The sequence below is a fragment of the Papio anubis genome, chromosome X (assembly GCF_008728515.1).
Source record: "Papio anubis isolate 15944 chromosome X, Panubis1.0, whole genome shotgun sequence".
Lineage (NCBI taxonomy): Eukaryota > Metazoa > Chordata > Mammalia > Primates > Cercopithecidae > Papio > Papio anubis.
Window position 1 is genome coordinate 97,805,117 of NC_044996.1, and position 14,349 is coordinate 97,819,465.

The window sequence follows — 14,349 nt, forward strand, 5'->3', positions numbered from 1 at the left end:
AGCATGGCACACTCACTTCACCCTGGTTCAACACCCCCACGAGGTTGACCCTGTCATTACATTAGAGATTATGCATTTTCCACATAGGGAAACTGAGGCTCAGGGATGTTAAGTGACTCACCCAAGGTCACACGGCTAGGAAGTTGCTGCACGCTCTATGTCCTAGGAGCTTCAATTGAATGCTGAGAGGTTGCTGGGAGGAGCATGAGGTGCTGGGGATACAGCAACAAGCAAAACAAGACCAAGAGTAAGACAGGAAATGGGGAGGGGAGAGTAGAAGAGGAGGCAGAGGGGACAGGGTGGGGTCAAAGCAGGATGCCCTCCCAGTTCCTCCTGCCTCTAGGTTCCTCTTTCCCTGCTGACTCCAGGAGCAGATCAACCCAGATAAAGCGTGATCTCCTCTCTGGTAGAGGTGCAGGGGGCAGTACTCAACATGATCACAGAGGGAGCGCAGGCCCCTTGCTTGCTGCTGCCGCCGCTGCTGCTGCTGCTCACCCTGCCAGCCACAGGTGAGGGGGTGAGGGCCCAGCTGGCCCCAGGGGTGTCCAGGTCCACCACATCCCTGACTGAGCCCCACCCACCCATCCCCTGGCCCTGTTACAGGCTCAGACCCCGTGCTCTGCTTCACCCAGTATGAAGAATCCTCCGGCAAGTGCAAGGGCCTCCTGGGGGGTGGTGTCAGCGTGAAAGACTGCTGTCTCAACACTGCCTATGCCTACCAGGAACGTAATGGCGGGCTCTGTCAGCCTTGCAGGTTAGGGGGCGTTTGGGGCGGGGGATGAGGGGAGGGAAGGACTGTCTGCGGGGGTCACCCAAAACTGGGTACTTTCTTTCTCTAGGACTTCCAAGGGTGGCCCTGAGGCCCTGATCGTGACCATACCTCAGGGTTTCTCAACCTTGTTACTATTGACATTTGGGGCTGGAAATTCTTGGTTGGGGGAGGGGATTGCTTACCTGCGTATTGTGGGATGTTTTGTAACATCCCTAGCCTTCCACTAGATGCCAGTAGCAATTCTCCCCACCAGCTGTGACAACCAAACATGTCAGCAGACATTGCCAAATGTCCCCTGGGGGTCAAAATCACCCCTGATTGAGAACCACTGATATCGCTCACACATACTGAGCACCTCCTGCACACTGGAAGCATTGCAGCGGGGGTGCAGCTTGGTATTTTCCTAATTTTGATGACAGCTCATGTTTATTGAGTGCTTACTGTATACCAACACACTGTGGGGGCAGGAGAGTTTGGGAAATTCTGAGGGCAGCTCTAGGCCCCTAATTATGATGACAGATCACATTCATTGAGCACTTCCTGTATACCAGCTGCATGGCAGGGTTGGGAGATGAGCTTGAGGATTTCTGAGGGTAGCTCTAGTCTCCTGATCATGATTTCCAGCTTGCATGGATTGAGCCCTTACTGTATGCCAGACCTGTTTTCTACTTGCTTACTATATATCCCAGATACACCATGGGAATGGGAGCTTGGGGATTTTTGAGGGCAGTTCTGGGCCCCAAGTCATGTCAACAGTTCACATCTATTTGGCATGAACAGCATACCTAGGGCTACGCAGTGGGTTGGGGATAGATCTAGGGTATTTCTGAGGAGGCCTCTGAGGCCATAGGGATGATGGCTCAGGTTTATTAAGCACTTTCTATTTATCTGCTACTGTGTAGTGTGGTGACCTGGTGGGTTTCTGACATCTGCCCTTGGTTCCTAGTCCTTACCTTTGCTTACTGCAGGCCTAGTGTTGGCCTTGCCAGCCTTCCAATGGTAGCTCCAGATGCCTGATTTTGAAGGTAAATGACATTATCAAGCACTTACTGTATGTCCACTGCTTCCCATTCAGTATTCCAAAATCCCTAAAAGGTAGAGACTTATCGATCCATCGCACACACACTTGCCTAGCAACCCCTCGTGCCTGCCCACACTCTGGAGTCCCACATGCCATCCTTGTCAGCTCATGCCAGGATGGGATATGTGTGCTCTTCTCCACAGGTCCCCACGATGGTCCCTGTGGTCCACATGGGCCCCCTGTTCGGTGACATGCTCTGAGGGCTCCCAGCTGCGGTACCGGCGCTGTGTGGGCTGGAACGGGCAGTGCTCTGAGAAGGTGGCACTTGGGACCCTGGAGTGGCAGCTCCAGGCCTGTGAGGACAAGCAGTGCTGTCCTGGTGAGGAGGATGCGCAAGGCGGGCACTCCCTGTCACCCAGCACTGGTGGGAACGATCGGTACAGAGGTCCTCAGAGTGGGCCCATCCCGTGTTTGTAAGGACCTAAGGAGGAGAGTGGCAGGAGGTGAAGTCAGAGAGGTGAGGAGGGCCCGTTGCCTGGGGGCCATGGAGAGGACGTTGGCTTTTCGTCTCAGTGATTCAGACTGTGGGCAAGGGAGGAACGTGATCTGAGTGGGCTTGGGAGGAGAACAGACTGTGCACAGTGGGGGTGAGAGGGGAAGCAGAGGGACCCACATAAAGGCTTCTGCGGCAGGCCTAGTGAGCGGGGACGGTGGGCCCAGTGTGGTGGCAGAGGATATAAGGACAGGATTAGCTCATGTGGGGCACTCGAGGAAGCAAAGAGCCCTGAATGACACCCCACCTCCATCCCATTACCCTCTCTTCTCTCCTACAGAGATAGGCGGCTGGTCTGACTGGGGGCCCTGGGAGCCTTGCTCCGTCACCTGCTCCAAAGGGATGCGGACCCGCAGACGAGCCTGTGATCACCCTGCCCCCAAGTGTGGAGGCCACTGCCCGGGAGAGGCACAGGAATCAGAGGCCTGTGACACCCAGCAGGTCTGCCCCAGTGAGTGAGGGAAGCCACAGGATGCTGATGGGTGCACCCAGCGTGGGTCTGCAGGGTTACAGCAGGGAACTGCCAGGGTGAGAGGACTTTAGCACGTATGACCACACCTGCATCCCTCCACCTCCCACCCCACCACAGCACATGGGGCCTGGGCCGCCTGGGGTCCCTGGACCCCCTGCTCAGGATCCTGCCACGGTGGACCCCACGAACCTAAGGAGACACGAAGCCGCACGTGTTCTGCACCTGAGCCTTCCAAGAAGCCTCCTGGGAAGCCCTGCCCAGGGCTAGCCTATGAGCATCGGAAGTGCACCGGCCTGCCGCCTTGCCCAGGTACACCAGGATGAGGCCGCTGATGTGGTTGGTGGGGCTCTTGATTGAGGGCATAGATGCTCTGCCATTTCTAGAGTTCCTAGACCATGTGACCATGCAGCTCTTCATTTGGGGATAGTCTGCTTCAAGGGTCTAGGAGCTAAGTGGAAGGATTGAGGAGGCCTTTCTCCTCACTCCCTTTCCTCCTCCAACAGTGGCTGGGGGCTGGGGGCCTTGGGGCCCTGTGAGCCCCTGCCCTGTGACCTGTGGCCTGGGCCAGACCATAGAACGACGGACGTGCAATCGCCCTGTGCCCCAGCATGGAGGCCCCTCCTGTGCTGGTGATGCCACCCGGACCCACATCTGCAACACAGCCGTGCCCTGCCCTGGTCAGCATCTCAGAGTTCACAATTTGCATGCCTAAGCCCCCCATGCCCTTCTCTGCTGCCCAGTTCCTGCTGCTGAGGCCTTGCTCCTGTCTCTGATTCCTCCTTTCCTGGCCCTGATACCTTGTTTCCACCCCGATCCCCCATTCGCACATCTGATCACCTCTACTCCCTCCTACCGCCCTCATTTCTTCCTCTGAACCTCTTGCTGATTCCCTGCTTTGTTCCAATCTCCTCTTGCCCTGTCTCTGCAGTGGATGGAGAGTGGGACTTGTGGGGACAGTGGAGCACCTGTGTCCGCCGGAACATGAAGTCCATCAGCTGTGAAGAAATCCCGGGCCAGCAGTCACGCTGGAGGACCTGCAAGGGCCGCAAGTTTGACGGACATCGATGTACCGGGCAACAACAGGATATTCGGCACTGCTACAGCATCCAGCACTGCCCCTGTGAGTGTCCCCCAGACTGTGCTCTGAGGGTGGGGTGGCCCATGCAGGATAAGGGGTTTCCAACTCTCTGCTGTGCACCCCACGTCTCTGCAGCCTCCCTCTCACCTTCCCACCAAGACCTCCAGTTCTGACTCTGTGACCCCTACCCCTCATTGCAGTGAAAGGATCATGGTCAGAGTGGAGTACCTGGGGGCTGTGCATGCCCCCCTGTGGACCTAATCCTACCCGTGCCCGCCAGCGCCTCTGCACACCCTTGCTCCCCAAGTACCCGTGAGTGAGAGGGCAAAGTATGCCTGGGAGGGGGTCATGATATTACAGGCGGGAGAGTCAGCTACCCCTGGAAACCAGGGCTTCCACTGCTGAATCTAAGGTATCTGCCTTGCCGAGTGCCACCTCCCAGCTGCAGGAAGTGGGGAGAAACGAAAGAAGATGAGAAAGAAGCTCTTGGGGGAGAATTCATAGCCTCTGTGCCCCTCAGTCACTCGTTCAGTCACTCATCCACTCTCCCATTCACTTAGTCCTTCATGTGTCATTGACTCCAACCTTTAGTTACTCATGCTTTTAGCTGCCGCCACTCAGGCCTCCATTCACTGCCTGGCTCCCACAGTCACTCATGCCTCCATCCACTTTGTCAGCATCTCACTGCCCTAAGGCACTCCAAGGCTTTTTCAGCAACAGTTGCAGATACACACAGCCCAGATCCTGTGGATCCTCCAAGGGACCCAGCTGAGCAGGCCCCTGACAGGAGGCATATGAGGAACAGCTGGTGCATGCAACAGGGGCTGCCACCTCAACCTAGGTCCAGGAAGCTGATTGGGCCTCCCAGGGAAGGTAGGGGTTGGGAAAGGCGTTCCTGGCATCAAGACTGTGAACAAAGACTTGGAGCTAGGTGATTAGCTGCCATAAGTGTTTCCAGGTGCCAGAAGGGCCCAGGTGTTAAATGTTCATCCATTTAACATCCAGGTGCCAGAGGGTTAAAATGGTCATCCCTTTTCTTCCTTCCACATACATCAAGCTACTAGATTAAGTGGACTATTCTCAGCTCGTGGAAGGGCTGCCATCTGGGAAGAGATCTCCCAGCTGGGGGGGTTAGAGTGGGGCCTGAAGATGAATTAGAGGTGTTGAATGGAGGCACAAAGGACTTGAGTGAGTGAGAGACTGAGCGGAGGAAGAAGCAATGGAGAAAACTGGGATGGGAGTGAATGGAGGGCTTGCCTAGTGGGAGAAACAACCCAGGTAAAGACCTTTCTGGGCCGGGCGCGGTGGCTCACACCTGTAATCCCAGCACTTTGGGAGGCCGAGGCGGGTGGATCACAAGGTCAGGAGATCGAGACCATGGTGAAACCCCGTCTCTACTAAAAATAGAAAAAATTAGCCGGGCGCAGCGGCGGGCGCCTGTAGTCCCAGCTACTCGGGAGGCTGAGGCAGGAGAATGGCGTGAACCCGGGAGGCGGAGCTTGCAGTGAGCCGAAATTGCGCCACTGCACTCCAGCCTGGGCAACAGAGCAAGACTCCGTCTCAAAAAAAAAAAAAAAGACCTTTCTGGACATGGACTGAGCTTGGATAAAGTGGAGGAGAAAGACAGAGAGAGATTGGCTTGGGGCAGGGATTTGGGCCCAATGATAAGGCCTTGAATGTCAGGACAAGGCATTGGGTTTTTTCCTAGAGGCAGTGGAAAGAGATATAAAGGATATATATTTTGGAGGTAAGAGAAAGTAGCTCATGCCAACAAGTAACATTCACCAGCATTTATTGAGCACTTGCTGTGTGTAAGGCACTGCTCTGAGCACTTTACCTGAATTAACTCATTTATCCTCACTCGGCCCCATGAGGTGAGTATTAATATTACTATTCCTACCATTCTCATTTGCAGATGAGGGAAACTGAGGCACAGGGAAGCTAAAGAAATTGCCCAATATCCCATAGCTAAAAAGTAATGTTGGGAGGCCAGGCACAGTGGCTCACGCCTGTAATCCCAGCGACACTTTGGGAGGCTGAGGCAAAAGCATCACTTGAGCCCAGGAGATTGAGGCTGCAGTGAGCTATGATTGTGCCACTGCACAGCCTGGGCAACAGAATGAGACCCTGTCTCAAAAAAAAGAAAACAGACAAAACAAACAAAAGGTAGCATTTGGCACATAGCAGGTGCTCAATAAGATTTGAATGCATTCTTGCCTTCCCTGAGCTTCTCCCTTCCGTTCCTTCCCACCCCTAATGCCTCAGGCCCACCGTTTCCATGGTCGAAGGTCAGGGCGAGAAGAACGTGACCTTCTGGGGGAGACCGCTGCCACGGTGTGAGGAGCTACAGGGGCAGAAGCTGGTGGTGGAGGAGAAACGACCATGTCTACACGTGCCTGCTTGCAAAGACCCTGAGGAAGAGAAACTCTAACACCTCTCTCCTCCACTCTGAGCACCCTGACCTTCCAAACCTCAATAAACTAACCTCTTCGAGCTCGTCTACGATTCCTTAAAGGAGGAAAAACAACCCATCCCCTTCCCCAAAAGTAGGGTGATAGCATCCCACAGGGCAAAGGGCACAGCACGGGCCAAGACACAGCAGTCTGTTGCGGACAACAGTATCTTCCACTGTGGTCGCAGGTTGGCAGGAGTGAAAGCGAGTGTGCAGCCCCAGCCTCTCCCCGCCGCTGCCATAACCCCAGTGTCTGGGCCCTGCGCAGCCCCCCTTAATGCTCCAGGGCCGCCCGGCACGTTCCTCTGCAGAGCTCCGCGTTACGAGTTCCCTGATTGGCTACTTGTCTTGGCAGGCACTTCTTGATTGGCCGGCGTGCTTGTTCGTTGTCTCCCCGCCTCCTGGACCTCCCTAGATTCCCACCAGCTGGAGCCTCAGAGGAGCCTCTGCTGGCCGACTCCGACTCCGCGTCTGTGGAGGATGAACGGCAGAGGCGTGGCCGAGGCTGGCACTCTGCCGCCCGAGCACCTGCACCCACCCACTCCCGACAGCCTAGCTCCAATGCCGCAATTACCAGCGACAAATAGCTCGGCGAGGCGGGGGGTGGGCCGAGGAAGTGCCTGTGTTGCGCTCTGAGCTGAGGCGGGGGCAAAGAAGTTAAGAGTCAGTGTCTGCCCGCAGGAGCCCCCAGGACAAATCCAGACACTTTCCCCTGGTATTTATTCATTCATTCAACACTTATTAGCGCCTGCTGTATACTAAAGCTAAGTCTGAGCAGCTAGGGTGGAGGAGGGCTGGTAGAAAGAGGACGTCTGAGCGAGGGAACGGACTCAGAAGGTATTCCTTTCGTGTGAACATCTATTCAACACTTAACGCCTACTGTATACTAACAATAGTGCTGGACATCACGGGGAATAGAGAAGAAGACGAATCAGAGCGTTACGTGTCTCCGCAGTAAAGGGAACAAAGCCAGACACCAGTGCTCTTAGCATTTGCTCATTCATTTACCACTTACTGAATGCCAGGCCCCTTGTGAAGAGACGCATCATAAGAATCATAATAATCATGGTAATAGCTGCTACTTAGAAAGTACTTACTGTGTGCTTAGTAGTGTCTTAAGGCTTTCCATAGCATGAACTTATTTCGTCCAGAGCAGACCCATGTGAGTCAGTATTATTATCCCCATTTTACAAAGGAAACACGCACAGAAAGGTAGTAGGCTGGACATTTTTGAAGCATCATGGATTGTGGTGAGGTCTTAAATATCAAGAGTGCTGTGGGTGGAGGGGACCCCTCTGTGTGGGGAGGTTTTGGGTGGGAGGTTTGTGACATGCACACTCACAGTATATCGGTACACTTACTTGACTTCTCTGGGTCGTTTCCCCCTTATTCAAATGGACCAGTCAATGAGTTGAAGTGAAGTGGAAGCTGATGAGTACTTACTGGTCATCTTGGGAAGACTGAGCCAAAGTGAGGGGTTCTGGTTGCTACTACAGGGTACAAGAGAGGTATATGTTTACAATAAAGTGGGAATTCAGCTGTGTGTGTGTGAGAGAGAGAGAGATGCAGACCTTTGGGGCTGTGCAAGAATTAAGGATGTATTGATATGTGGCATGTGTGTAAGGTTACAACTGTGTGTATGCCATAACAATGCAGGAGTCATGCGTGTATGCACATACACATGAAGGTACCATGGATATCTATGTGCGAGTTACAAACATGGGTACAATACTGAATGTGAACATATGTCAGGGGTGTGTGTTTGAGAGTCATTGCTCACCAGTGTACAGCAAAATCATTCTTGGGGCCCCTTTTGTACGCCTATTCCTGCTGAAGAAGATGGAGACAGTTTGGGGGAGCCTTACCTTTGCCTTAGTGAATTGAGGCACTCCTGAGGTGAATCCTCATTCCTTTACAAAACAATCTACAAAAAATTAATTTCTGGAAATTGAGCCAACTGGAAAAAGGAAATGGTGCTAGGGCCACAAGTACTAGGAACCTAGGAATGGGGACCCTAGGAAGAGGCGCAGCCTGGAGATAGTTTCCTGAGGAACCTGAATTCAGACCTAAAGGAGCCAGAAGGATCTGTAGACCTGCAGCTGTTCCTGTCTCCAAAGAGGGCACCGCACCCTGCACAGCTTGTTTGCTTCCGTTACTGGGCAAAAAACCAGGGAGCACATACTTCAAGACATTGGAAAATATCTGATTTGCGGGGAGATCCCCATCTGGGGAACACTGGGATTTGGAATGCCAGAGAAGGAATCCTGAAGGGAGGAGGAAAGAGTGGCCAAATCAAAGGCGTAGAGGTGGGACTGAAGCTGGCTGGGTTGGAGGAGGGAGTAGCGGATGGTTTGGGAAATGTTTGACTTGGGTACTGTGGAAGCCTAGAGGAGGAGGGGATGGAATCTGAGACCTGGAAGTGAGGAGTTCCTGCAGACAGTGGCCAAAGGCAGCCCTCGAGAAAGGGAAGGAGAGGGCATTCCTGGCAGAAGTTACAGCACATGCAAAGGTACGGAGGTTGCCCCCTTCCTACCCCTCTCCTTAGAGGTGGGTTAGAGATGTACCCTTTTTACAGATGAGGAAACCAAATCTCAGAAAGATTAAGTCACTTTCCCAAGTGTATGGTGGAGACCCCACTTGAACCCAGGCACTGTGTCTCCAGACCCCACACTATTACTGCCTTGTTTAAACCAGCCAATGATTTAATGAATAAAGGATGAACAAATGAATAAGTGGATGATTCACCTGAAAATTCTGCAGGCAAAAGAGACTCCATATCTACTTACTTCTTGCCTATCTTCTGCCACCTCTCCTAGTCCACCATCACTGCTCACTATGGTCAAGGTCCTACCCAATCTGGCCCCTGCTACCACAACCCCCTTCAGCTTGTTCCGGCCACATTGGCACTGGATGTTTTCTCCTCCTGGCACATTCTTAAAAGAAAAAAATGTATTGATCATAAAGTGAACATGACCCTTTGGGAATTAATTGGAGTTCTTATATTCCTTCATCTATAAAATAGAAATTATATTATCCACCCCATTGGATTGTTGTGAGGGTTGGATGAAATGATGCATGTAAACAGCTTAGTTAACAGTTGGGTACAAACAGTGAACAAATGATTATGAATTAGTGATTTTATTGTAGTCAGAATCATAAAGATTTGACAGGTTCCCATATCCCACCTCTGCTTGGACTACCTCATTTGCTTATATGCAAACATTATTTGGTACCTACTGTGTGTGCACCATGGGATGGGCCTGCCTCTGTGGAAAGTTCTTGGGTGCAGGGGGAGACAGCCATGGGCACTGATGACATCAGGTGGTTATCATGGGTTTTGGCTGTGTCCAGAGCAAAGGGATGGTGGCGTATATACCAAGTGTGTTCTGGTGTGGGGGTGGACATGCACCAGGGCTGGGGCTGCAGAGAATGTCTGTGTTGCAGATCTAGGTTTCTCCATGATCATCGGTGGGAATGTGTTTTGTTTGCGAGCGTATTCTCATATGAGTTTCCCTGGGTCTCTGTGTGTCAGTGTGTTGCCTGTGTATGTGTGCGTATGGGTGTATGCATGCGTGTATGTAATATGCCCATATGTGTTACCCTGGACTTGTATGCCTGTATGTATACCTAGACTGGCGTGTGTTCTCTGTCTGTACATGCCCTTGTATGTTTCCTCACTTTTGTGTGTGTTTATATGTGTGTCATTTCTTGTGTGCCTCCAGGCCCCCCTTGCCACCTTGGGCAAGGGTGTGTACACCGCCCAAGTGTCCACCTCCGCTTGTCTGATGCTGTCTACGACGCCCCCGCTCTCTGCCTAGCTGAGCCTGTGTGGACGTGGGAGACTAATCTCCCCGCGGGCACTGCGTGTGACCTCACCCCCCTCTGTGAGGGGGTTATTTCTCTACTTTTGTGTCTCTGAGTGTGCTTCCATTGCCCCCCTCCCCCCAAAAAATGCCTTCTGAGTTGAATATCAACACTACAAACCGAGTATTTGCGGAGGGCCCTGTGTATGAGTGCGAGTGGGTGCTAGGACCAGGATGAGGCGGAGTGGGGGTGCCTACCTGATGACCGACCCCGACCCTCTGGACAAGCACCCAACCCCCATTCCCCAAATTGCGCATCCCCTATCAGAAAGGGGGAGGGGAAACAGGATGCGGCGAGGCGCGTGCGCATTGCCAGCTTCAGCACCGCGGACAGCGCCTTCGCCCCCGCCTGGCGGCGAGCGCCACCGCCGCCTCAGCACTGAAGGCGCGCTGACGTCACTCGCCGATCCCCCGCAAACTCCCCTTCCCGGCCACCTTGGTCGCGTCCGCGCCGCCGCCGGCCCAGCCGGACCGCACCACGCGAGGCGCGAGATAGGGGGGCACGGGCGCGACCATCCGCGCTGCGGCGCCGGCGACTCAGCGCTGCCTCAGTCTGCGGTGGGCAGCGGAGGAGTCGTGTCGTGCCTGAGAGCGCAGCTGTGCTCCTGGGCACCGCGCAGTCCGCCCCCGCGGCTCCTGGCCAGACCACCCCTAGGACCCCCTGCCCCAAGCCGCAGCCATGAACTACCTGCGGCGCCGCCTGTCGGACAGCAACTTTATGGCCAATCTGCCGAATGGGTACATGACAGACCTGCAGCGTCCGCAGCCACCCCCGCCGCCGCCCGGTGCCCACAGCCCCGGAGCCACGCCCGGTCCCGGGACCGCCACTGCTGAGAGGTCCTCCGGGGTCGCCCCCGCGGCCTCTCCGGCCGCCCCTAGCCCCGGGTCCTCGGGGGGCGGTGGCTTCTTCTCGTCGCTGTCCAACGCGGTCAAGCAGACCACGGCGGCAGCAGCTGCCACCTTCAGCGAGCAGGTGGGCGGCGGCTCTGGGGGCGCAGGCCGCGGGGGCGCCGCCTCCAGGGTGCTGCTGGTCATCGATGAGCCGCACACCGACTGGTAAGCCACTGCCGTGGACGTCTCCCGTGGGCCTGGGTCCCCCAGATCGTTCCTCTGCAAATGAGCAATTATCGAGCGCCGCTTGTGTGCCTGGCACCTGCCCTCTCACCTAAATCTTTTTCCTTCAAGTTATTAAGCTGGATGCTTCCTCTGTGCCCCGCCCTTGTCGCCCCTCCTTCGCCCCTTAAACCTTGATGGATCCAGGGAGCAATTATCGGGCGCCTGCTGTGTACCTGTTCCCTACTCCGCCTCCCCCAAAAGTCTTTGGCTTCAGTGTATCCTATGAGCCTTCAAAAACCGAACGTGTCCTGCCTACCCTTCCTAACCCTTGCCCCATAGGCCTTGTCCTCTAATGGATCTTGTGAGCACTTATCTAGTACCTGCAGTATGCCTCATCCAAGAGCCCTTCCCCAAGGCCTTTGATTTCAATGAACTTTGTGAGCATTTTTTGAGAGCCTGATACTGTCCTGTTGTCCTCAACCCTTGCCCTAAGGCCTTCTCTAATGGGTCTTGTGAGCATGTGTCCAGTCTATGCTATGTGTCCCACCCCAGCTCCGTCCTTAAAGCCCTTCTAAACTCTTTAGTAAACATTGAGTACCTGCTGTGTATCCCACCCCAGCTTTTCTCCAAAAGCTTTGCCTTTCATGGATCCTGTGAGTTTTGATTGGATGCCTTCTCTGTGCCCCAACTCCAAGCTCTCTCCCTGAGGACCTTTTCTCCAAAGGATCTAGGAAGCATTTGTTAAGTGCCTGACACGTGCCCCACCTCCAAACCCCTTCTCAAACAAATCATTTTCCTCCAGTGAGTTCCATGAGCGGTTTTGTGTGTGACTCATCTTCAGACTGTCTCCTCGAAGACCTTTCCCTACAGTGTGTCTAGAAAACATTTATTGAGTGCCTCTTGTATCCCCCGTTCTCCAGCTACTTCTTCAAAGACCTTTCCTTTGGTGGATCCATCTAGCATTTATCAACTGCCTGCAGTGTGAGCCTTCTCTAAAAGTTCTTTCCTCCAGTGTATTCAGCAAGCATGCATTGAGTGGTGCCTGCTGTATACCCCACCCTCAAACCCTTTCTCCAATACCCTTTCCTCCGGTGGCTTCAGTCTGCATGTATTGAGCACTTTCTGCATGACACAACCTGAGACCCCTCCATAAAGGCCTGTGCCTCCAGTTAATACAGTGCTCAGATATCTTACACTTGCTGTGTGTACCATTCCAGTCACTCTTTCCAAAGACTTTTTCTCTTAATCACTCCTTGGAGTATTTATGGAGCACCTACTGTGTACCTGATTGTGTGCCTTCTTCACAAAAGCCTTTTCTCTTATGGATGAAGAATGAAGCTCCCATAGATCAACTTTCTGCACTCCTATTTCCCCTCCCCAGAGGGCTTTTCCTTCAAGGATGCAGTGAGCATTGATCAGGTGATTATATGTCCATCCCCAGCCCCACTCCCCAAAGGCCTTTTCTTCTAGTGGATCCAGTGAGTATTTATTCCTTGTCTGCCATGTGCTCCATTCTAATCATCCTCCCCCAAAGACCTTTTCCTTCAATGGCTCCCCTGAGCATTTATGGAGTGCCTTCTGTGTGTTCTGTATATTCACACCTCCTCCCCAGAATTGTTTTCTTAACAGTAGCTCCAGTGAGCACATATGCAGGACCTGTTGTTTTGGGGAGTACGTTCTTCTTCCTTACCCCTAGGAGAGCCTGCTCCAATCACAAGGCCTCTCCCAAGGTCATTTCCTGTGATAAATCCAGAGTTGAGTTTATAATGATCACCCCTTTCCCACTCCCTTCAGTACCCCTAGGATTCCCTCTACCAACTTTAATTCCATCCCCCCAAAGGGCTTTTAGTCTATTTAAATAACACTTATTTAAGTAAAAACTTTTACTTAATAGTTTTACTGTTTACTTAATTTACTACATTTACTAAATAAATTTAGTAAATTTACTAAGTTTACTGTTTACTTAATAGTTTTACTATTTAAGTAAACACTTACTGAGCACTTACCATGTAAGTCACTTTCAACTTCCTATTTCCAAGTCTCTAGAAATCTCTGCCCCTGCCTCAAGAGCTCTCTCTCCAGGGTTCTACTTCAGCCTAAATGTATTGAGTACCAGCTGTTTACTGGTCAGATTACCTCTCCCCCAGGAGCCTTTACCCAGTAGTAGCCTTTCTCTCTATTCAGAGCAATTTATTCATTCTACAGATATTTATTGAATCATTTCCATGAAAGTGTGGGAGGCATTTATTATTCACCATAATATACTAGGAATAACCCTTCTTCAGCTCCCCTTCCTTCTTTTTTTCCTAAATGCAGGCGTGCTTGAAATCCTCAATTGCCAGCTTGCCTTGCTATACCTTTTCCTCCACGCAACCCCACAATCATTTAATGAGCATTTATCGTATACTACTAAGAACCTTTCATTAAATGCCTCTTATCCCCTTGTTGCAGTTCTAATTTCCCCTTCAACAATCTCCATCCTGCCTTTTACACAACACAATCCTGAAAGCTCGCAATGTGTGCTGTTTTCCATTTATTCTAGCTAGGCCTCTTCCTCCACTTAGTAGCCATCTCCCCAGCTGCCTTTTGCTTCCCGAATTAGTCCAGAAAACACTTATTAATCTCTTACTCTATTATTTTCAAACAGCCACATTATCATCCCTGCAGCAGGCTTCTCTGCTTTTTTCTCTATCAATCTGTAAAGCATTTATGGAGCACATGCTGTAATTCCTTCACCAACGTCCACTCACCAACATGTTATCTTCCTGGTTAAGTTTGCTCCATTGAAGTCAGCAAACATCAATGAGACCTCTGCTGGATGTAGGTAACCACCCTCCTTTAGACTTCCCGTCTCCACTCCAGCCCTCCACACAGGTCCTTTGCGGCTGCTTCCTTCTTTCCATCAAGCATTTATTATCTATGGAATACTGACAAGTTCCTTCCCCTTTCCATAATCACAAATCCAATGTTTTCCATTTTTTCTTTGTCCAGAAAACATTTATTGAGCACCTGCTGAATTCAGTGAATGATCCATCCCTTCCCCTTCTGCATCTCAGAAGCCCCCCCCTTTATCCCAGCATCC

General features: G+C 52.4%; 3 protein-coding genes across 4 annotated transcripts in view; all 3 read left to right on the plus strand.

Annotated features, from left to right (window-relative positions):
* The window catches only part of ZNF41 (zinc finger protein 41), a 349,729-nt gene that overhangs the window by 155,232 nt on the left and 180,148 nt on the right, over positions 1 to 14,349 (plus strand).
* Positions 313 to 6,389, plus strand: CFP (complement factor properdin). Its single transcript, XM_003917641.5, has 9 exons — positions 313 to 509; positions 604 to 754; positions 1,997 to 2,172; positions 2,627 to 2,797; positions 2,936 to 3,127; positions 3,322 to 3,495; positions 3,747 to 3,938; positions 4,097 to 4,208; positions 6,162 to 6,389. Exons 1-9 carry the CDS (start codon positions 434 to 436, stop codon positions 6,325 to 6,327), a joined length of 1,410 nt encoding a protein of 469 aa, XP_003917690.2. The 5' UTR covers positions 313 to 433; the 3' UTR covers positions 6,328 to 6,389.
* SYN1 (synapsin I) overlaps positions 10,662 to 14,349 on the plus strand; it is a 50,123-nt gene continuing 46,435 nt past the window's right edge. For both annotated transcript variants that reach the window (XM_003917636.2, XM_003917637.2), the window contains exon 1: positions 10,662 to 11,267. In XM_003917636.2, coding sequence (XP_003917685.1) covers positions 10,891 to 11,267 — 377 coding nt within the window. In that variant the 5' untranslated portion in view covers positions 10,662 to 10,890. The remainder of the gene's footprint in view (positions 11,268 to 14,349) is intronic.

Coding starts and splice junctions, on each gene's coding strand:
- CFP (XM_003917641.5), top strand. CDS start 434: ATGATCACAGAGGGAGCGCAGGCCCCTTGCTTGCTGCTGCCGCCGCTG. Junction 3,496..3,746: donor CACAGCCGTGCCCTGCCCTG/GTCAGCATCTCA, acceptor CTGTCTCTGCAG/TGGATGGAGAGTGGGACTTG. Junction 4,209..6,161: donor CCCTTGCTCCCCAAGTACCC/GTGAGTGAGAGG, acceptor CTAATGCCTCAG/GCCCACCGTTTCCATGGTCG.